This window comes from Manacus vitellinus, unplaced genomic scaffold (genome assembly GCF_001715985.3).
Source record: "Manacus vitellinus isolate BGI_N305 unplaced genomic scaffold, ASM171598v3 scaffold_16_pilon, whole genome shotgun sequence".
Lineage (NCBI taxonomy): Eukaryota > Metazoa > Chordata > Aves > Passeriformes > Pipridae > Manacus > Manacus vitellinus.
In genome coordinates, this window is record NW_021939189.1 from 60,643 (window position 1) to 83,928 (window position 23,286).

At 42.8% G+C, this 23,286-nt stretch overlaps 2 protein-coding genes across 2 annotated transcripts in view; one reads left to right on the forward strand and one right to left on the reverse strand.

The window, feature by feature from the left end:
* Window positions 1-3,767, reverse strand: part of IQGAP1 (IQ motif containing GTPase activating protein 1) — a 53,843-nt gene extending 50,076 nt beyond the window's left edge. Inside the window, exons 1-2 of the mRNA XM_018069559.2 lie at window positions 3,668-3,767; window positions 1,426-1,525 (exon numbers count right to left, since the gene is read on the reverse strand). Coding sequence (XP_017925048.1) covers window positions 1,426-1,525; window positions 3,668-3,719 — 152 coding nt within the window. The 5' untranslated portion in view covers window positions 3,720-3,767. The remainder of the gene's footprint in view (window positions 1-1,425; window positions 1,526-3,667) is intronic.
* Window positions 3,768-9,671: 5,904 nt separating this feature from the next.
* Window positions 9,672-23,270, forward strand: TUBGCP4 (tubulin gamma complex associated protein 4; the record flags this gene model as incomplete). Its single annotated transcript, XM_029958753.1, has 18 exons — window positions 9,672-9,739; window positions 9,860-9,992; window positions 10,592-10,714; window positions 11,104-11,157; window positions 11,609-11,665; window positions 12,188-12,267; window positions 12,958-13,159; window positions 15,156-15,321; window positions 16,442-16,566; window positions 17,247-17,297; window positions 17,674-17,779; window positions 18,122-18,229; window positions 18,470-18,608; window positions 19,078-19,255; window positions 20,160-20,294; window positions 21,431-21,547; window positions 21,972-22,111; window positions 22,398-23,270. Coding segments are annotated over 18 exons (1,995 nt in total), but the record flags the coding sequence as incomplete, so codon positions are not given.
* Between the last annotated feature and the right edge of the window lie 16 nt (window positions 23,271-23,286).

A 23,286-nucleotide genomic window follows, 5' to 3' on the forward strand; every position in this document is an offset into this window, starting at 1 on the left:
AAATATACTATACATTCTTGGCAAGGCAACATAAACTATTAAAAACTTGGAATGAGATCCTTCTTTATACTCTGCTAGAAGTGAACTTGTAAAAACTCAGCACTTCCTCCTCATTAAAATTGCTACAGCTGAACACGTCTGTCTTGCTGAGGAAGAACTACACAGATTTATATGAAATTCACCACCCAGCCAGTCAAAGTTTTCTAGCTCTTAATCCATATCATCTTTTGAAGGACAAAGGCAGACTGAAGTGTTTAGCGAGCCATAACAAAACATGGCTATTGTTTTGTTGGCTATTTCAAACACGCGTTTATGTATGTCTCATTCTATCTCCATGTACAGCATATATCATTTAATGTTAGCAGAAGATTTTTAAAAATACCAACAGTAAGACTTCAAGCACTCATTTTTAATATCAGTTCTTTTTCCTTTAACAGCAGATATACAGCATTGACTGTGTTCTGATCATACTTTCGATTAAGTCTCTGAATAAAGGTACGCAGCAGGCTTACATGCTTATTAAACATGGATTTGACACGAAAGCTACACACATGCTGGAAGACAGGAGTAAGATCAAAGTTCTTTCAATATTTTAAACAAAGATCAGGAAAGATCCAACTCAGCAGGATCAAGTGAAGGGTAACACACTCAGGAAAACATGATAGACCATATAAACACAAGATGAGGAAAAAATTCCACCAGCACGACTACAACAAAAGGTGGCAACTCAGCAAAACTGTATTACATCTTAATATCATGAAAACACAAGTGCCATGCAACAGTGTACAATACTAGCAAATCTACTGGGGTACACAAAATAATCCCTGCACTCTTTAAAAGTATGCATGCTAAGACCCTGTAGGAAAAGTTTTCTGTTTTGGAAGTGCACTTCCAGAAAGACACAGAGAGTGCATGGAGAGAAGTCAGAGCAATCCAGGGAAAAGTACTACAGACTTATTAAAAAAGACACAGAGAAATACACAAGAATTGTGTTGTCAGTCTAAGAGAAGATAAGTGCAAGGGAAATACACTGTTACAATTTAGTTTCAAAGAGGTTGCAGTTAAGAGGAAGGGAATAAGTGTTTTTGATGTCCAGTGCTAAGCAAGGAGATGATATTGCACTAAGATACAAGTTAGACAACAGGGAGAACCCATCCAGTGCTTGGAAAACTGGAGCAATAGAGCAACAGAGTTCTTGTCACAAAGTCTTCAGGAACATGTCAGACAAACGCATTAGGGGTTAGGGGTTTTTTTGGGGGGGGGGTAGGAGGGGTTCTCTGGTTTTGGTCGGTTGTTTTTTTTTATTGCAACTATATAACCACTAAGAAACAGAGACAAGAGGTAAGATGCATCCAAATTATTCCCTTTAGCAAATGTCACAACTTCTTTTAAAGCACCAGCAGTTTCAAAACCACTTATTCTTACCTCTTTGCTTCCTCCAGATGACAGAGGTATTCATAGGCTACATTCTGGCGTCGTCTTTCATCCATTTCCTCTGCTGTTAATCTCTCATTATCCAAGACAGCTGCAAATAGATAAAACATATTTCTCAGGTGGTTGAAGATTGAATATAATTGAACGGGCATATAAAAAAATCAGATCCAACCTCTCCCACAGAAACTCATCCATTTTTTTCTCTAATTCAGAAGAATTAAGAATCTGATGATCTGTTCTTTACTAGTATCAGAAGAAACCCTGTTTCCTTATCCTCGTCACATAAATTTGTCATCTTCCTTCTTTCTGATTTCACAATTTGACTGCTTCCATCTTCCAATTTCTTAGAAATGATCCTTCATTCTCTTATTTTCTTCTAGCTTTGCCTTTGTCTTCCTCAAAGGCACATCAGTGACCACATGTCCCATCTGTCCTCTGATTTTGACAGCAAAAGACTAAGGAAGGACAAAAATATATATTCACATTATATAATCCCTTCTGTATCTTCATAGTCCACCTCTAAAAGAAGACGGAAATGCTACTCATAGTCCTCATCTGGAAAGGAATCCTTCAGATCCACAACCTGGCATGTCATCTTTGGATCAAGCTGAGGACCTACATAGGGGTATATGCCTAAATCTTTCAGATTCTGTGTGTTTAAAGCCTCAGTGAAAAAGTGTACTCTTCCCATACTTACAGCTAAATATGTCTCACGTTAAAAAAAAAAAAAAATCAAGCACACAACTTCTTAGGTTCTATGGGCCAACTGGACAAATGGGAAATGTCTCATACTGTCATTAATTAAAGGTTAGCTTATACCTAAAATGCTTTCAACAACTATCTACTGTGCACTTATTGAGACCCCACCAGGAGAACTGTGTCCAGCTCTGGGGTCCTCAGCACAACACCTGTTACACCAGGTCAAGAGCAGGGCAATGAAGATGCTCAGGGGGCTGGAGCACCTCTCCCACAAAGACAGGCTGAGAGAGCTGGAGTTGTTCAGCCTGGAGAAGAGAAGGCTCCGTGGATACCTCATTGCAGCCTTTCGCTACTTAAAAGAGGGCTTATAAAAAAGGAGGGAGAAAGGCTTTTTACACAGGCAGATAGTGATAGGACAAAGGGGAACAGTTTTAAACTAAAAGTGGAGGGATTCAGATTACATGTTAGGAAGGAATTCTTTAACCAAGAAGATGGTGAGGCCCTGGCACAGGTTGCCCAGAGAAGCTGTGGCTGCCTCACCCCCAGAAGTGTCCAAGGCCAGGTCAGATGGGGCTTGGAGCAACCTGGGCTAGTGGAAGGTGTCCCTGCCCAGGGCAGGGAGTGGAACAAGATGATCTTTAAGGTCCCTTCCAATCCAAATCATCCTGTGATTCTGTGAACTACATGCAAGTGATGAGGTATCAACTACAGCACTTGGGATCAAACAAGATCGTGGTTCAAAGTGCAAAGGGGCTTTGGAAACCAGTACGGAGTACCGCAAAAGCATCATTCTGATTACTCCAACCTACCCAAAGTCACGTGAGCTGAAAAGTGTCACAATGCACAGGGCAATGCCTGACAGTAGGGAAAAGTTCCCTCCTCTCCCAAACCCTCAGACTACATCCTGCCTTCTTTAAACCGGCCCTCCCTGCCCGCCCCGGCTTCGGGCGGCACCGCACGGTCGGATCGACTGCCGCTTTGACGCGGTACCGTAACACCGGTGAGCCCTCGTCTCGGACGGCAAGAGCCAAAGCCTCCCTCTCCCACAGCAAGCCTATGACAAGGTGGTGGAGGTGTCGGATAGCAGCGGTGTTTCGCCCGGCAACTCGGGTGTGGTCGCCGAAATCGGCGGGAAGGCAGAAGGCAGGGCCGCCCCCTCCCCGCCCGCGGCGGACATCTTGGGCGAGGCTCGGGGCCCGCCCGCGGCAGACGACGGCGGGACAGCCGTAGGACGCCCCTGCGCTGTCCACCCACCGCCTTCTCCCAGAGTTCATCTCTAGCATCCGGGAGGGCCGTCGAACTTGGACGAGCTCCCGCGCCACAAGGCGCCCACCTCCGGGGCCCGCGAGGAGAGCCGGTGGGGCGCATCGCGCCCGCGGGACAGTCCCGGAGCCCGGGCCCCGCGGCTCCCCCCGTGCCTGCGGCGTCCCAGCCTCCCCTCCCAGCGTGGGACCCTGGAAGGTGCGGGCAACGTGGGCTCGGCGTCGCTTGGCGGCCACGCGGATTCCCGGACTCCGGGCGCCCCGGTACTCACAGCCATAGTGGGGCCGGGACACGGCCAGCCCGTCCACCTCCTCCGCCGCCATGGTGCTGCGCTGGGCCGAGGCTGGCGCGAGCTGGGCGCGGCTGTCCTCTTCCTGCCGCACCGGTGTGGCGGGGGCGGAGCTTGCCGCTCCGCGCTCTCTCCGTCTTCCCGACCCGGTCGCGCCCTGGTCGCCTCCGCCACCTTCGTCCGCTGCTGGAGCAAAGCGACGATTTGCCTTGCCCTGCCAGTCGGCCCCGACGGACCCCGGCCTGCCCACCCTGCCTCTCCCCGGAGTCTCTCTCACAGGGCCACCGCCCTGGCCCTGAGCCTTCCCGTCAGCCCCATTCGTAACACCCAGCTAAGCTCTGACCTAAACTCTGCGGAACACAGCCCGTGTCAACCTAGCCACGACCCACATCTTACCCTGTCAGCCTTTCCAGCCTCCTTACACACAGCTCGGCCATGCCAGCCCCACTGTGTGCAGTGCAGCCAGATCAGCTCAGCGTCGACAGTCTGTCTGCCTTCCACACGCTGCTGATACAGGCTTTTCTAGGCGCTCTGCTCCTGCCAGGCTCCCCAGCTGCATCACCCTTCTCGGCAGTAAAATCTGACCTTGCTGGATGCAGCTCTGCTCTTTCATCTAAACAGCTTTGCTGACCAAACCATGGTAACTCACCTGAAATGTCAGCCACAAGTTTAAGCAGGGTGCCCCAAAACAACAGCAACGTTCAGCAGCACTGCCATGGGAGAGACTCATGCCCTGAAAGTTTCCTTCCCTTCAACATGTATTACTGTTGCTTTGCCTGGTTCTTGTTCAAGAGTCAGAGCACTGAAGATGCCAGCCACCATGTGTCTGTTTTAATTGGCCCCATGAATTTCACTGCCAGGGCATAAGTTTACTACTTAAGCACAACTTAAATAATGTGGTAGACAAATAGCCTCTATTAGGAAAAGCATCACCAACAGGTAAGGGAGTTGATCGTTCCCTTCTTCCCAGTACTGGATTCAGTTCCAGCCTCCCCAGTACAAGGAAGACATGGAGAAAATTGAACAGTGAAACACAGAGCAACTGATGACGAGCTTGGAGCATCTGACATATGAGGAGAGCCTGAGAGATGACATGACAAGAAGCAATGGGCAATGGACTGAAAAATATGAAAGTCCCAAATAAACATAAGAAGAAATACTTGTATCCTGAAGGTGATCAAACACTGGAACAAGTTGCCCAGAGAAGTTGTGGAGTCTCTGCCCTTGGACGTACTTCAAACCTAACTAGGCATGGTCCTGGACAACCCGCTCAAGTTCACCCTGAGCTGAGGAAGCAGCGTTGGACTAGAGACTTCCAGAGGTCACTTCCAACCTCAATGATTCTGTGAGCCCATCAAAAAGTATATTTACTATATATACATAGACAACTAGCAATAGGACAGGAGGACATAGTCTTAAGCTGTGCCAGGGGAGGTTTAAGTTGGGCATTAGAAGGAATTTCTTCACAGAAAAGTGATTAGATATTGAAATGGGCTGCCCAGGGAGGTGGTGAAGTCACCGTTCCTGGAAGTATTTAAAGAAAGACTGGATATGGCACTTAGTACCATGGTCTAATTGACAAAGTGGCGTTCAGTCATATTGGACTCGATGATTAGGTCTTTTCCAACCTAACTGATTCTGTGATATTTAAAGAGTCTGTATGAAAGGAAGACACACTTCAACAGTTACAGAAATAACTAAATCGGTGAATGCCAGACATAAATTACAAAACAAAAGGTTTTATAGTGAAACAATAGGTCTAATTATTAACATTTGCATTACTTCACATGTGGCCACTTCGCAGTTATGCAATGAGAAGACATTTAAAATAATGTTTATATGTAGACTATGGAGTGCAGGACTGGCTTTGTTCCCCCTAAAAATGTCATAACATTTTTGTGCAGTCCCACAATCTTCCCTCGAAAAAATCTCATAAATTTACTCTTTCCTGTAAGACTCATTCTGATAAGAAAAATAAAACATGATTATTGCACATCATCAAAGAATCTGGCTGAACCTCTTCAAGATTATATTTAATGGTTCCCATAATAGCTTGCCTGACTTAAGATTTCTGGTCTTTTGTTATTGCCTTTAACTGGTTTCTGTTAGGATTTGTGTTTCTATGTCTTTAATTTATCGCCTCTCCTGTTTCTTTTTTTTCCTTAATGTTGAATAAGCACTAGCCAGATGGCCTTACAAATAATATTACAGAGGTACCTATTTTTATCTAGTTTTGAAATGGAGCAATCAATTCTATTAAAAAAAATTCTTTGGAAGTTCTTGGTCTTAGTGACTAATCACTAAGCTTCATAAGGGAAAAGAGTGCCAAAATTCAGTCCTTTGTCCTTCAGTCCTTCAGTCCTGTTCTTTTGATTTATTGTCTTTTGTATTTATTGGCCACTTCCTTTATGAGAAAAATTAGTTTTGTGAATGGTGCTGAAAAAAAGCATGTTTACAACATCTGAAGACTCTGAATCTGATTCTATAGTCACTTAAAGATACCCTACCTGCAGGCCTCCACTGAAACATAAGGAATCTCTTAACCTCTTCAAATCTTCCTTGAAACAGGATTGTATATACAGTTATCATACCTACCTTTCCAAAGTTCTAGAGTCTTGTAGTCCAAAAAAAGATTGTGAAATAATAGCATATTCATACAAATGTCCACTGAATAATTGTTCACATGTATCCTCATTTCTGGCAAAGCAAAGTCTGAAGATTGAGTAGGATCTGCCCTAGGTCCCATTTAGCATTAAGAATTTCAATCTATTTCTTACTCTTTCTTCAGCGCACATGAAGCTGACAGCTGGAATAACATAGGTCTAATGCCACTCCGCATCTTAGCATCCATCATTCTGATGATCCAGCTCATCATTATTAATAATTATTTTATTTTTTGTGTTTCTATCATGTACAGCCAATCATGACCTTTCCCTTTAGGGCCCATTAATTCTGAATAAGATTAGCTCTTACCTTCTATGTCTGGAATAACATTTAGATACCTGTAATTTTCTCTGTCTTCTCTAATGACCCAGTTCTGTTTCTACAGGGTCAGAATGCCCAGAATCCAGAAGGAGCTATCTTAAGTGAGTAGGTGTATACATTTAACATATATATTGGGGGGAAAAAACGTGTGTGTGTATGTGCATATATGTATATATGTATATACATGTTAAAGACACATACTTGTATGTGTCTCTCATATCCTATCTCTCATATACTTCGTGAGACTTTTTTGTATGTGGTTGCATGTTAGGCTATGGATTGCCAACAGGAAAAGTTGCCTTTTGGCTCCCAGCATCAGATCAGAATTATGGTGGTCAAATGAGACAAGTTACTGACCTGATCTTAAAAGAAAGAAACAGCAGGAATACATACATACAAATATCCCAACACACAATCCCCCAGTGCTAGTTCACAACTGTGCTCAGTGCCAGCCCAGATCACTCCCACAGCCCTGACCCGCCCATATATGCAGCAGGGAACTTGGCATGAAACTCTGGAGAAAATGCAAGGGACCAGCTGCACAGTTGGGGCAAGAGAATGCAGAGTGAACCCATCCCACATTTCCAGTGCACCAGACAAGCCAGGCAGGAAAAAAGGAAGTCTGGCTTTCAAAATGGGTATTGCTTCCAGACTCTGCTTTTGCATCCTGACCTCACTTCAAATGGCCCACAGCTTGCCTGGGATGCACACTATCTGCAGGATTCCCCAGGGAAGACTGAGAGCAAGTGACTCTAACCCAAATCCTGCCCAGTTCTGCTGATACTCACAATGCGATGCTAGGACACACCAACAGGCTGCTGGAATAGCAGAGGAGTCCTTACTCCTTAGAGGCAAGTTAGCAAGCTCCCCACTCTGCATGCTCATGATAAAATCCTCTCCTTCCCCCGTCATGATAGTGGAATATGGGCAAGTTCTGTACTGGTAAAAAGGCTTCTTGAACTGGAAAACAGTGCACTTGTCCCCATGCACCAGGTACAGTTTCTCTTGAAGGACCTGTAGAGTCCAAGAAAGTTCCACAGCTACCTGAAAAAACAGAAGAAATATGGGTAATTCAATATTCATTTTGTCTGTGATACACACTCCCTGTCTTTTTATCTGCTTTGTAAAGCTGATTTGTTGCCCTTGTATTTGTTCTCATGCAGGCTACCTAAAAAGACACTTGGGGAACCAATAAAGTAATTTAAGTCCTGAGCAGTCCACAACACTTAGCTGGAAGCAAGTGGGGATGAGCCAGATTTACAGATTGTAAAGCAAAGATGCAGTAAGACATCTATGACCAATTCTGCAATACTGGCCACATACCAAACACCCTGCACCAAATCCCTAATTTTCACCTCAAAGGACTCCTCCAATTATGAAAAAGCAATCAGATTTCTATTTAAATTGTTTTCATGTCAATTGTATTTTTATCCGTAGAATGATTCACTTCCAACAATTCACTACCTTCCACAAAAAATAGCTCCCCCCACATTTGATAAAGGGAAGTTCCTTCTACTCAAATAAATTTTAAACTGTTTATACTCCTGCTGTGTTCTCAAGGAAGACTCTTCAGATTTTCTACTTTTTGTGAACAATGCTGCTATAAGCTTAGTTTCTGGCTGCAGAAGATGACTGTATTTACATGCAAGATTTCTCGGATTAAATATGTATGTCAATCTATTTATGCTAATAAAAGCATTACATTAATAGTACCGTACAAAGATACCACTAAATTACGTAGTCTTTACAGACTAAACATTTTTGTCGGTTACTGAGCCATCACCACATATATAATTACCTATAAGGTGTCAACAGCCTGCTTAGCTTTATAATCTGCTGAAGATAGTATTTAAATTCAGCAATAATCAAAACCCACCTGTTAGCACAGAAATCTTGGTAAGCAGCATGGGATTGAACCAAGTCTTTTATGGATAAGGGAAGAACTGGCACTAACTCCAGCACTGCAGGATTGAAGCCAACAGTGCTCAATCTCACATAGTGCATCCTAAAAGCAGGAATGGCACGTAGCTTTTGTAACCCAATTGTATGCTGTGATATTTATGTCAATGATGCACAACCAACTGCCTAGCCAAACTCCTCAGTCTTTATTGTGATGATAGAAGTTTTGTTAATAGAAAGAGGGTAGTTTTATTATACATGATAAACAATACTGTTGCGGCTCCCATGTTACACCAAACGTTGTATAGCTGTAGAAAGCACGTGCCCGTGTATCAGAGACACTGCACGAACGAAACAACGTACTAGGACCTCGTTCATCTCTGTAAAAATGTAACAGAAGTTCTTACTGCGTTTCAGACCTTATTTTGGCAAGCTGATCATGAACCAAACGCAGATTAAATGGTATTTAACACTAAACACTAATTTCTTCTAAATGAACAAGAGTAAACAGGCACATGAAGAAAAACAGTACCAAAAAATAAGGGGGGGGGAATGAAAAACAGGTTGCTAAAAACCAGTTTATTAGATAACTCCACAACTTTGAAAATGGGCAGTTTTGATTAAAAGACTACCCGGGATGAGACAGGAAACTAAAGAAAGCAATACATAATAAATGGAGAAAGGTAAAACTGGTATGCACTCCTCTCGGCTCCGCTCAGCCGCTGCCAGTACCTCTTTCGGCAGCGCGGCGAGAGCGGCTCCCGATCCGACCGATCCCATCCCATCCGATCCCATCCGAAATCCATCCGATCCCATCCGATCCATTCCCATCCCCATTTCCCGTCCCCATCCGACGATCCCATCCCGATCCATCAGATCCGATCCCGTCCCATTACCGATCCGATTCCCATCCGATCCCATCCGATCCATCCCATTCCCATCCCATCCCATCCCACCCATCGATCATCCATCCTCATCCATCCCATCCCATCCCATCCATCCCATCCCATCCCATCCGTCCGGCCCGCCGCCACCGCCCCTTCGCCCCCCCGCCCTTTAACCGCGCCTCGCCGCGCTCCCGCGCGGCGCGGCCCGGCGGCCGAGGCGAGCCTGCTGCTTGGCGGAGACGGGTACCCGGGGCGGCCTTCACTGGAGCAAGCGCGGCGGCCTCAGGCACGGCACGGCACGGCCAGGGCCCCTGCCCCTGCCCCTGCCCTTGCCCTGCCCCTGCCCCCGGCCTCGCCCCGGCCAAAGCTCGCCCTCGCCCGCCCCTCACCGCTGTTGTCCCCCCCAGGTGTCTCAGGAGCTGCCATTCCTCCACCCCAGCGAGACCAGCGTCCTGAACCGGCTCTGCCGCCTCGGCACCGACTACATCCGCTTCGCCGAATTCGTGGAGCAGTACACGGGACACGTACAGCAGCAGGTGGGGCCGCCGGGCCGCGGTATTTCCCGGGAAGAGCGCAGCAGGTGTCAGTAAGGCCAGGCTGCCCCGGACACGTGAGTGTCCCGCGGCCCGTGGCCCGTGGCCCATACCCGCGCCAGCACTAACAAATGTGCTTTCCCGAGCGGCGCTCCAGAAAGCTCAGTGCGGTGCACTTATGGGAGGGTACAGAGCAGTGAAAGATGGACAAAATGTAAAATCTCATTCTTGAGGAAGTCTTGTAATAATTTGTGGCCACAGCAGACTGGCCAGGGTTTGTGAACTGAATAGGATGCTCATGTCTACCTTGTAGTGAGTCCTCATCATGGTTTGTGAAGAGCCTTGAGATCCAAGAGGCATGCTTAAGTGAAAAGAAGCACTGGTACCAGTGGTTCCCAGCACTTGCATAGGTCCACAAAACTTTGCTCAAGTAACTTTCCTTGTGACAAGGTTGTATTTGTGGTTTTGATCACTTTATGGTGGGATAAGGTGCGTTTCAACACGTTTGGAGCCCTGACTGCTGCTGTGACACTGCACAGATACTCTGTTACTCTTCAGACCTACACTAGGGTGCTGATGCAGTTTTTATTGTTTGGTTTCAGGACCATCATCCATCTCAGCAAAACCAGAGCGGATTACATGGCATTTATTTGCGAGCCTTCTGCACAGGTCTTGATTCAGTGCTGCAGCCATATCGACAGGCACTACTTGACCTAGAACAAGAGGTAAAGGAGAGAGATGTGGAACAAGAGGCGGTCATGCTGCTGACAGATGGTGGAAAGCTGCCATTTCTGCAATGCGTATGCTAAGTAGTAATACCTAAAATGAGACAAGGTATTTTCCTTTCCACATGAGGGTTGCCTTCCAAATTATTCCTGTGAGATGCCATTGTAAATTAGTCTTTATCCTAATAAGTGTTAAGTCCCCTCTTCCTTCAGTTCAGTAGGTGCTCCATCTGTGTCAGAGCCCAGTCTCGTCTCAGACTATTGTCTCCTGTTTTCAATTTTAAAGGTTTTGCTTAATCTCCTCTAGATTAATAGCTGTCATATCTTGGGTACTGTGACCATCCAGTGGTTGTCGTAATTACTTTTCATTAATTGCTTTATCCTTACAGTTTCTGACTGACCCGCATCTTTCCATCTCACATGTTAATTATTCCTTGGACCAGGTATGTCATGTTAATAAACAGGTAGTGTTCTTTGGTTACTCTTATCACTCATTGAGTCTAATAAGAAAACATATGGGATAAAGAAGGGTTAGTTTGTCATGTCATACCATTTCTGTCTAACACCTCTACATTTGTAGTCCCTTAATCATGCTCGAGGATCACCTGCACTTCAACACAAAGCTTAGGTCCTCCACCTTGACTCTCACACATTCCTCACTGCCTGTGTTTAACCTGAACTACTTCTGGAATATAACTTCATGCATCTTGCTCCAGTGGAGGGAGGACATGCTTCCGAGAGGTTTTCATGTCATGTTTCTCATTTGTGGGGAAAGCCATATAACAGTTTCATTAAATTGCTGTGTTTAGCTGCTGTCCAGACTTACTCAACTATAGTGTTTTCTCTCTGTCTTGCATAACAACCTAATTCAATATTTTGCTCCTTGTTCTGCAGTTTCAGTTACTCTTCCCCTCTGTAATGGTCATGGTGGAACAGATCAAAACTCAGAAGGTACAGTAGAATTGCAGCTAGTTTCTCTTAACAAGTTTCCTCTTTAACTGATAAAGTTATTGCTGCTTCCATCCCAGACTTTTAATACTAGCAAAGAATGTGGTTTGAGTAATGGATGCCCTATTACTAGTACTACTGTAAGTACTGAATAACTATTTTGCAAATCTGTTTACACTGGATTTGACTTTTTTCCATTGTCAGTATGATCTTTGATGACTTGCATTTTATAGTCACAATGCATTTTATAGGACAAGATGCTGTTGGTTGGAATTTCTTCTTTCCTGAATCGGTTTTCTCTGACTGTCACTGGAAAAAAAAAAGATGCTTACATTTTGTTAAGCAAAAGTTTTGACAGAAGCTTGGGTGTAGAGCACACATGGAGTATGTTACACCCTTTTTTCTGTAAGGCTTGTTCAGTTTGCTAAGGGATTTTCTTGTGAGCAGAAAGCGTAGAGTCTAAATGTATGAAAAGGTCAGTACAGATCCAAATAACAGACATAATGTAACCTTTAATTTCTGCAGATTCATGGATGTCAGATATTGGAGACAGTCCACAAACATAGCTGTGGGGGGTTGCCTCCTGTTCGCAGTGCTCTTGAAAAGTATGTAGATACAGTAAAACTATTATTTCATTCTTCTGTAGAAACTGGAGTTAGTGTCAAAGTATTTATCTTACTTGTTGAAACAGTACATGCAAAACAGCCTTGCATGATATAAAAGTAGGAGTAGCATGCAGGGAAAACTGTCACAGTCCCCATTATTTATCTAAAGCAGGCTTATGGTGGGAGTTAAAGTTTTTTCCATGCTTTGGGCTAAGGGCTCAGAAAAGTTTAGACCCAGTATTTTTTTTTTCGTTTAAAGTCTACAGGAACTGCTTTGCATATGATAGACTTGTTACTGATTTTGATCCTTCAAAATGATAAATGTGACTGGGTGAGCGTTGTGATGTTTGTATGTCCTTGTGGAGAAAGTCAGACTACTTAAAATATAAGTTGTGTTCACGCTGAAATGTAATTGAGTAGAAACAGCAGGAATGGGAAGCCACTGCAAACTTATACCTCTGGCTAGCAGATTTCTGTGGAGGAGAAATAATCAGAGGATATGTCAGTTTAGTTTTGCACCTTTTAGCTTTGTCCACTTTTCTATATTTGAAAAAAATTATAAAATTCCACATTAGCCATTTAGCACTTGCCATACCTCCAGGCTGACTGACTGGACTTTCCAGAATGATGTACAATAAGGTTTTGGTTACTGCATTCAAAGGTTCCATTGTCTGTTTGTCTTGACCTCAGGATTCTGGCTGTGTGTCATGGAGTCATGTATAAGCAGCTCTCTGCCTGGATGCTTCATGGATTGCTACTAGACCAACATGAAGAGTTCTTTATCAAACAGGGCCCCTCTTCTGGAAATGCCCCTAGCCAACCCGAAGAAGATGACGATGACTTAGGAATTGGGGGACTTACAGGAAAACAGCTACGAGAACTGCAGGACCTGGTAAGAACTACAAGTCATAGCTTGGCATGTTTTGGTCCTTAGGGAACTAAAGAAGAAATATATTGTCGTCTGCTTCAGTGTGAGCTATGATAGACTAGACATATATTGAGGCCTGGCAAGATGGTAAATCAGGGTAATGAGGTAATGTAGTAGCTTGCTGCTAGGCATAAGGGACAGAGACATCTTTTGGCACAGTTTATAATCTGAGGGCAGAAGGCCCTACAGATGGAATCTCTGTAGATGCTGATGTTAAGCGATTGGAACTGTTGCACACCCCTGCTCTTGACTGACTGGTTTCTCGTTCCTTATGGTCAAGGCTGTGATCTATAGTAGTGTGAGCAATTGCAAAGGAAAGGGTGTGGGGAGCTTTGCTGTTGACTTGATTCACACCCTTTCTCTGGGCAGCTGGGTCAAGTACCTTTCTTGCACATCCATTAGTTGTGCAAATGTTACCTAACACGTTAGTGCTACTGACAGTACTGGTGGAAAATGTGCTCTGGAGAGTCAAGAGGCTGCTAAGCCAGGGAGCGACCTGCCGGTACACTGGTGAAATGCAGTAACTCTTCCTGTAGATGCCATACCATTAGAGTGCCCTTGTGCAAAGCAGCTTTCTCAATGCAGTAATCTTCCATACTTTGAGCATTTGAGTGTCTGAATAGAGATCAGTGAGGAGCAACTGCAACTCTAATTCATGCTCTGGTTTACGGTGAGAAAACATTTCATGGACACCTACGGTGTTAGTGTGCTGCATGCAGCTTGGCTGTGAATGCACAGAAGATTCCCCTCAAAACAGCATGTTGCATACTAATTAAGTACCCTATGCAAATAGTCTCTGTTGAAAACAGATTACACACAGGCAAAACCAAGGGAAAACTTTAGAAGGCAGTTAGTGAAAAATCTGTTATTTCACTGTATCACATAAAGGAAGACTGTGAAAATTGGTGAGTCTTCTAGGGCCATGGTGGAAAATGTGGACATTAAGAAGATAACACCTAGACATCAGCCTTATTACCTCCTTTCTTCAGTATTATTAACTAATGGTGTTGGCAATTCCTCAGTCAAAGAGCAGAATAAGAAATCCTGAGTGTTGATGGGAGAGACCAATAAAATATTTGGGTATTGCCTCATCTAAAAGTGTCAGTAGAATCTATAGAAAAGAATTGCCTACCTCTTAATGTTGGCATTAACATATATATATAGATATATATATACACACACTTGTACTGAACTCTTCTGTTGAAAAGAAAAGTCTGTAGATGGCAAACGTTCTCAAAAATTTTTCAGGATGATGTTTTTTTGGATTATGGACTACTGAAACTAATTCTCCAATAACAAGAAAGCCAAATTAAATGATCAGCATTGCTTCTCTGAAAGAAAATCTTGCCTCTGTACTTGGAGTGCTTTATTAATACATCAGAAAAAAATTAATAACTTACTGTATTGTTTTAAACAGCTTTCACAGGAGCTGAGAAAATTGCCTTATTTTTGCTAGCAAGCCTTTGGATCTGTACTTGCTCACTAGTGGAGGCATTTACATTTGGCCTGTATCACAAGTGTTCTAGAAGTGTTAAAACACAGGAATGGGTGTAGGGGAGGATTATTTTTGGTAATGCTAGTTAACATTGTTATAGCAGCAAAAGGACTCGTGTAATGCAGTTTCAATAATAATTCCTTTTGCTGATGTAACTTCCTTTGGTACAGCCAATTTGCTGCTATTCCACAAAGGTTTAGCTTCTCCTTTTTCCACTTCTGCTCCACTCTCTGATGGAAGCAACATCTCTAGAGATATCTGCTAGCATACTAGAAGCATAAGGAAGTTTACTGGCTTACTTAAATGATACAAATCAGTTTTGCTGCCTTTCTGCTTACTTTCAACATTCTTGGATGCCCCCTCACACACACACACATACACACCACCCTTTATACACCTCTTCTACACCTCTGGTTTTCTCACACTGGTTTCCACTTGATTTCTTTTCCCTGGTGCCTCTGACAGCGCTTGATTGAGGAGGAGAACATGTTAGCTCCATCTCTAAAACAGTTTTCTCTGCGAGTAGAAATGCTGCCTTCATACATTCCTGTGCGGGTTGCTGAGAAAATCCTCTTCGTGGGAGAATCTGTACAGATGTTTGAGAATCAGAATGTTAACCTGACCAGAAAAGGTAATGAAAATCTTTCTTGCAACCTCTGCTCAGTTATGACTGACTGACAAGTAGTTTCCAAAATGCTTTCCAATATTAACAAATTCCTCAACAATCACTGATGATTGCCTGATATTCTTCAGACTATATGATGGTTGTGCCAGGACAGAGCAGTGGTCCCAGTGTTCTGCTTCTGATTCATTCCCAGGGAGCAGTATAAGAACGGGATGAGTAAATAACACCTTCCAAACACAGTCTCCAAATTTCCAGCAGCAAGTCACCATGTGATTTGCTCTGGATAAATAAAGCAATTGCAAAGGTCTTGTTTTCTTTTCTGTTTGCATCCCTGTCCCTAAATGCTGCAGATAGACACAATGGCACATCTTGCTGTGAGTGTATATGTTGCAGAATGGTGTCACAGTATTAACATGCATCCACAAACACAAGAAATTCATTTGCAAGGTGGTCCCAAAAGTTGCTGTGGAAGACAAATTATCAAGATGGAACCTTGAAGACAGCAAGGGAGAAGCAATTCCAGCTGATGGTTCTCTTTGAGAGCCCGATAAGTTTACATTGGAGCTGGTTTGGGAAATACATTCTTACAGCAACTGGGGAGGACTGCTGTGGTGGCTCTATCTTGAATTTGTCTAAGCAAAAGTACTTAAATTACTTGAGTGACATTACAGAGGACCAATTCAACTGGACTGTTTTCTTGCCTTAGCAGCAGCAAGGTGAAAAAAAATTGGTCTCCTAGCTCAGCTGGTTAAAAAAAATGTCCCCAAGTTCAAACAATAGGACAGATTTGAAAGAAGCAGGGATAGGGGGAGAACCAAACCAACTTTTGTTTTGTGTTCAAAGATCTAGCTCAGTCCTAGAAAAAGGGCTGTCAGCAACAACCATTTATGTAGAAAATATCTGGCGTTTTTACTGATACCACAGCACTGCCATGGCAAGTATCTATACTGTAACTGTATTAGTAATCTTGTACCTTGGTACTTTGAGACCTGCTCTTCACGTTCCTTGCCAGACCTGAGACAGTGCTGCCTGGACAGCCTTTCTGCCTCACTGTGCTGGAAGGGGTCTGCAGGTCTCCAAATGGCATTCCTTTTTACTCTCCAAAACACTTCTCATTGCTGCCCAGGCTCCATCCTAAAAAACCAGGAGGACACTTTTGCAGCAGAACTACATCGACTCAAGCAGCAACCACTCTTTAGTTTGGTGGACTTTGAATCAGTGGTTGACTGGATACGGAGCACTGTTGCTGAGGTAAGCCTCCTAGGAAGGGTAACTGCTATGCAGGCTGAGGAGCATTTAAGTTTTGTGAGTGACTGGGAGAAGGGGGCTAACAAGCATGTGAGCATGCAGGTAGCTTTCATGTTCTTACAGGTCTCAGAGCTTCATGTAACCCCAGCTTCTAATGACAAAAGGACATTAACAAATACCATGCACTTTCATGGGTGAAAGAAGGGAGGTTTTTGTATATTTTTTATTTCCCTTGAAACGGCTCCAGAACTTTTCATTGTGCTTTTAGTATAATAGATGGCATCTCACTGGATATATTCTTTGCTTTAGCAATTTTTAATCTTTTTTTTAAGTTGTGGTGGGGAGGAGAACCTGAGAAGATGGGGAGGTTAGAAAAGTGAGAACAAAGCTGAGGTGGAACCTCATAGGAATTCATAGGAATTTGCCTTTTTTTTTTTTTTTTTGTTCAAGGATCTTCATGTTTCTTAGGCAGAGTTTTTTGCTGGTACATATCAAGAGTTCTAACTAGTAGCACAGGCTGCTACACAGGACTCTGTGTTCTCTTGTGCTTTATATAGCATTGGCTATAGGTGCTTTTTTGTATGCATTGCAAGTGTTTCAAGACAGCTACTGTTCTCTCTGAGTGGGTAAGATAATTCTGAGGGGAGGTCTCTTTTTTTGTTTGGCTTTTGTTTCCTCACTAGCATCTTTGGAAACTGATGGTGGAGGAATCGGATTTACTGGGACAACTGAAGGTAATGTAACTGCTTGTTTTTGCTGAAGCAGCTTCTTTCTTTCTTTTTTAAATAGCTCTTTCCCATTAAATACTTTACTGCCTTCTACTCTGGGCTTTCTTCTTTTAGATAAAGTTGTTTTCATTTTTCAGGTCTCAAGAATGAGCACAGAGTGATAAAGAGTTAGAGGGGTATGTGTATGTAGTTTTGTGGTTTGCATCTTGAAGCAAAGGCAGTGTTGACTCTTTGGTCAGTGAATGAAATTCAGAACTCTCCAGCTGTGTTTTGAAATGGCAGAAATTGTCCAAGCAATAATAAAAATGGGTGCTATCAGCTAGGATGCTTAAAATTTCTGCTCATTTTGGTATGTTTAGATACAAAAAGTTTATCTTCACAGATTATAAAAGACTTTTATCTTTTGGGAAGAGGTGAGCTGTTTCAGGCTTTCATTGACACTGCACAGCACATGTTAAAGACGCCACCTACGGCTGTAACTGAACATGGTGAGTGTTGATTATTCACTTATCAAACTGTCCTCACTGGGGTATAGCAGGAAAATGGTGAGCCATGTCCAGTACAGGAGAGCTCTGTCTTACCTTCTAGATGATATCATTAGTTTTGAGACAACAGCATTTGTAAACTAGAATGTCTCACAGAGTGAAAACAACCTCTCAGAAACTTTCAGATGGCAGGTTTCTCCCCATATTTGAAGCTGGAATTAAAAGAAACCAGTGGCAATAGTGCATCACTGTTGTCTTTTACGGCTGGGCATAAATAACTAATGGGTGCAAAATTAGCACTAGCTGCATCATCTTGGGTTGATACGTGTGTTCTCTTGTTGTCAGATGTCAACGTTGCATTTCAGCAGTCTGCTCATAAGGTGCTGTTAGACGATGACAACCTTCTTCCTCTTCTTCACTTAACCATTGAGTATCACGGAAAGGAGCATAAAGGTATATATACTTGCATTTTTAGTAGTGAGTTAAGATGGGAGATGATGACCTTGTTTTCAAATCCTGTTGCTCTTCTCTAAAGTTAAAGAAATACTGATTTTGTTCCCTTTATACCCCAATGTGATGGCTCAGACTGCTTTGGCTCTTCTTAATTCTGTTCTCTCCCTTTCCCCTTTTCTTCCTTGCCATGGCTGTATTGACAAAGAAGATAATGTAATTCAGCACCTCATTTGTTTTCAGATACTTCTCAGACTCGTGAAGGGCCTTCCCGGGAGTTATCTCCTCGTGAAGCCCCCACATCCGGATGGGCAGCTCTGGGCCTTTCTTACAAAGTTCAGTGGCCACTGCACATTCTCTTTACCCCTGCTGTTCTTGAGAAGTAAGTACTAGATATGGTCTTTGTATATTCATCTATATGTTCCCTGAGCTCAGGCAATCACTAATGGGGTTTTTTTCTCACTGTGGAGAGAAAGGTAGAGTTATAATACTTCATCTTGCTCTCTGAACCTTAAAATGGCTCTTTTCACTTAAATATTGAGACTATTTATAATGATAGTAAGACCTACAAGATGCTGACAGATCTGCACTAATTTACAAACAGTGCTACTTTAACAATGTTTTCACTGGCAGCTCCCCTCCTTACACCAAAATTAACTCTGTATTTTTTAGGTCAGTAACCAATAAAAGCAGAAATCTTACTCTGAGATGGACCATCACCTGATCTGCCCTATCTATTGACAGGCAGCCACCTCCTGTTTCTTTTTCCAGTCTTTCATTATGTTCTCTAATACCTGCAGCCAAGGAAGATTTTAGCCTTAAACAACTTTGTATTTTTTTTTTCACTGTAGGTACAATGTTGTGTTCAAATACCTGCTGAGTGTGCGACGAGTCCAGGCTGAGCTACAGCACTGCTGGGCTCTCCAGATGCAACGCAAACACTTGAAATCGAACAGAACGGATGCCATCAAGTGGCGTCTGAGGGATCACATGGCTTTCCTTGTGGACAATCTTCAGTATTATCTGCAGGTCAGTATTTACAGAGTAAGACAAACTATCAGTTAGTCAGGAACTGGCAAAAATGCTTGGAGGGAGCACTGGAGACCTGTCTTTCAGGTTTCAGATTCTTTCTACTGTAAGGAAATCAGAATTTCCTTTACAAGTCTACACTTATTCCAAGATCCCAGACGTAGTGTTACAATTAAAAAGTTTTTGGACTTGTGATTCAGTGAGTGTTACTAGAAATGCAGGAGTTCTCTAGTGGCTCCAGTGCTACTAAACATTTGTGAGAAACCACAGACATCTCTGAAGGATCATCATTAAGATGCCATCCTGGTTTCTTCCCTTGCCTCTTATGTGAACTCCACTGTGAGTTAAGTTTTGGAGTTTTTTTGGTTGGTTGGTTGGTTTTTTAAAGAATTGAAAGAAGCCATATTCTGACCATTTGAAGTCAAAAAAGAGACTTTTCAAATGTAAACAGCAGTTACTAATAGCATGTCTCTGTGAGAATTATCTATCACTTTGTTAATAGCTGTAACAGCGAATTGATGGGGCCTGGCTTTCTAGCTTCTCCAGAGTATCTCAGCTCTGGCTGAGCTTTTGCACTGCAGCCTTTGCCCTAAGATTCCAGATAGCATCTCCCAGTATAAGATTCAGAGATTACTACTATCAAATATCTTTGTTTACATGCTGGTTATATACTTTTTTAATAGTTAATCTTAAAGAAAGTGACCATTTCCCTTTCTACATAGATATTACTTAGGCATCAAAAATGTCCCCCCCATTATGTACTGCTGTTGTCTATAATTCCCCATTCATCGGGTGGCGAGAAGGGGATCCTCAGCCTCTAACATATGAGTAGCAATAAGCAAGTTTCTTACGCAAAACTTCTGGGTGGTCTGATACTAATGAGATATCTTTACATATCCATCAGGTGGATGTACTGGAGTCTCAGTTCTCACAGCTTCTGCAGCAGATAAATGCCACACGAGATTTTGAGAGTATACGATTGGCTCATGATCATTTCTTAAGTAATTTGTTGGCTCAGTCTTTCATCCTCCTAAAACCTGTAAGTAGGTCTAGCTTTCACCTTTTTCTACAAATTCTCCAACTGCCCTGAGAAACACACCTTTTTGAACAGATACGACAAATCATATCTTTTAAAACAGATCAGTGATAATCTCCTGCAGAGCACAGACTACAATTCTAGGAATAAGGCAGGTTTAAACTGGAACAGATAATCAAATTAAGATCACTTAATTTACAGCTGGTGAGCGTGAATGCTGCATTCCTGGCAATTTAAAATCAAGATTATTTCAGTGTTCACTATTTTATCACTATATTTTTATCACAGGCCATTTTATTAAAGAAGTACTAATTAGCATAATTCTGGGAACTGTATTCCTGAGGGACTCGTGCTGAAATGCACTAGACTAGGAAAAATTCTCTCTCCTACTTCTACTCAAGAGAATAAAGACAGCTGAGATGTTCTGGAGTAGACTTTTAAGGGTCTTTTTTCTTTTAAGAAAAAATATGTTATAATGTTGCAATATTTTTATAAAGCTTTAACCTCACAGAAGCATTCCCAAAGAAAGTTAGTTTCAATGAAACAGTGTCTTTTTGCTCAGTCTATGAGACTATTATAGCATAAAGATGGCAGAATACCAACTATCCAGTCTGGAATTTTGATGTGTTCCAGTAGCTACATCTGTGAAGTATTTGGCCTTTCCTAACACTCCTGAATGCAAGTTACCTTGACCAACTGATACAAAAAAAAAAATTCCAAGTTTAGTGAACAGTGAAATCAAAGCCTTGAACCATAGCTCTTGCTGGTCTTTCTTCTTCCTTCTTCATCCTGAAGCTGCAGTGAATGACCTGCTGGTTGGACAGGAAAGCCAGTGTTCAACTACTCTGCATATGTGGATGGCTCGTGCCAATCCTGTTTCCCCAGTAATGTCTGCAGAAGGTTGGAGGGAGAGGGGAAGGGCAGGGGGGGAGATACAGCATAACATTTAAACCCTTTCTCGATAGAAAACCTTACAGAAATGCTACAGATACTTTAACATCTTCCTTACTGATTAAAAAATATAGTATCACAACATCTTGATTATGTTGCATATGCTGCAACTTTTTGGGTACCAAGAACTGCTTTCCTTGTGTTTGAATCTGTTTCAACTACTATCTTGTGTTTTTTATCCCATGCAGGTTTTCCACTGCTTAAATGAAATTCTGGATCTTTGTCATAGTTTTTGTTCTCTGGTCAGTCAGAATCTGGGCCCATTAGATGAACGGGGAGCTGCACAACTCAGTATTTTGGTGAAGGTGAATCTGTGTTTCTGTGGATCTGTTGTTCTTCCATGCAAACATTTGCCTAAGCAGTCATCTTGGCTTTAACAGTTGTAGTACAAGAGTGTAAGCTGAGATGTTCTATATGAGGACTTGTAATTATTTTAATCAATCAACCGTACTTAGGCTGGAAATTCTGTGTGCACAGAGAGGAGGAATGTGGCCAGATATTGGAACAGAACGAGGCAGGTATTTGTTGGTGTCTCTATCCCTCCTTTAGGATAACTAACACCTAGGAGTTCTTGTGGGTCACAGCTTACCTTATCCTGGACCACAAGGATCACTTCTCATGCAGTGCTTCTTTTCGTCAGGCTGTTAAAGGACTGGTTGGGCAGAAACAGAGATTAAAGGCTTGCTTGCTTTCTGAGAGGGCCCAGAACTGACTTCTTCTAATTTGTAGGGATTCAGTCGTCAGTCATCACTTCTCTTCAAGATTCTCTCTAGCGTTCGGAACCATCAGATAAACTCTGACTTAGCTCAACTGCTGCTACGCTTGGATTATAACAAATACTACACCCAGGCTGGAGGAACCTTGGGCAGGTAGGAATATCTTCAGGGTTGCTTGTAGCGTTATCCTGAGGTACTTGGAAATACAAAGCCATTTTTATTGATTGCTTCTAATTATTTTGGCTTACCCAAAGTGTTGCTAAATACCATGACAGAGAAGTAACAAACCAGCATGAATTAATTTTGGGGTTTCATATGCCTTCTCCCTTTTATTTTGGCAGGAAGTTGAACAAGCTCATATTGGCTGAAAAATGCCCATGTGGGTTGATAAAGGGAGTTACTTTCAACATGTAATTAATACTTTACCCTTCTCTTGCAGTTTTGGGGTCTAAGTACTAAGACCTTTCCTTCAGGATGTGACCAGTGATGCATCAAGCAGTGGAGACTGGTGCTCTTGGACAGCTGGGAGAGTTTGTGCTCAACTTCTTTGTAGCTGGCTCTTGCCTGGTGAACTACTGTTTCAGAAGGAATTGGCAAAGAAGTGTCACTTATGTGAGGCTGCCCAGTGATTGCGGGAAGCTACTCTGTTTTTTCTGAACTAGTAAAAACATGCTTTCTGCAGCTCCACATATTCTTAAAAATGCTTCTAAGGAGGCAGTCTGTGCCTCTTCAGAAAGTGAAAAAGCAACAAAAATTATAATGTCTTGACTCTTCAGCTGGACTATGCTCCGTTGCAAGTTGGAGTATGGAGAAAGTAATCTATTGTCCTTGACTATGAATGAAGTTTTAGCTGTATTCAGAAGTTCCACTTGTGCAGTAAACCGATTTACAATACACAATGTCTGCTGATCAAATACATACTACCTGGTAAATGAAACAAGCAATAGCAATTTTCAGTTGAGGTGAAGGGGGAGGGAAGAAGGAATAGATTTCAAGAATCTCTTCTCATGCAGTGCACTATTCTAGCATATCTGTGCAGGTGAAAGAGACACCAGTGATATCACATGCTTTCTCTATACAATTTAATACATTTTGTGTGCTGATACTACGTGTGCCTAGACAAAGCAGGAGCTTTGCCTTACTCGAGTACCAAGCACCCTGTGCCAGCAGAAAAGTGCACTCACACTGACCCTCATCAGACATTTCCCTGGGGTATCTGTCTGCTCCGCCTGGGCTGTTTTCATTCCAAACTAGTTAAGAGTGCTACTACTGACTACCCTACTGTACCGAAATAAAACCATTTTGTCATGCAACTGTATGGAATATTG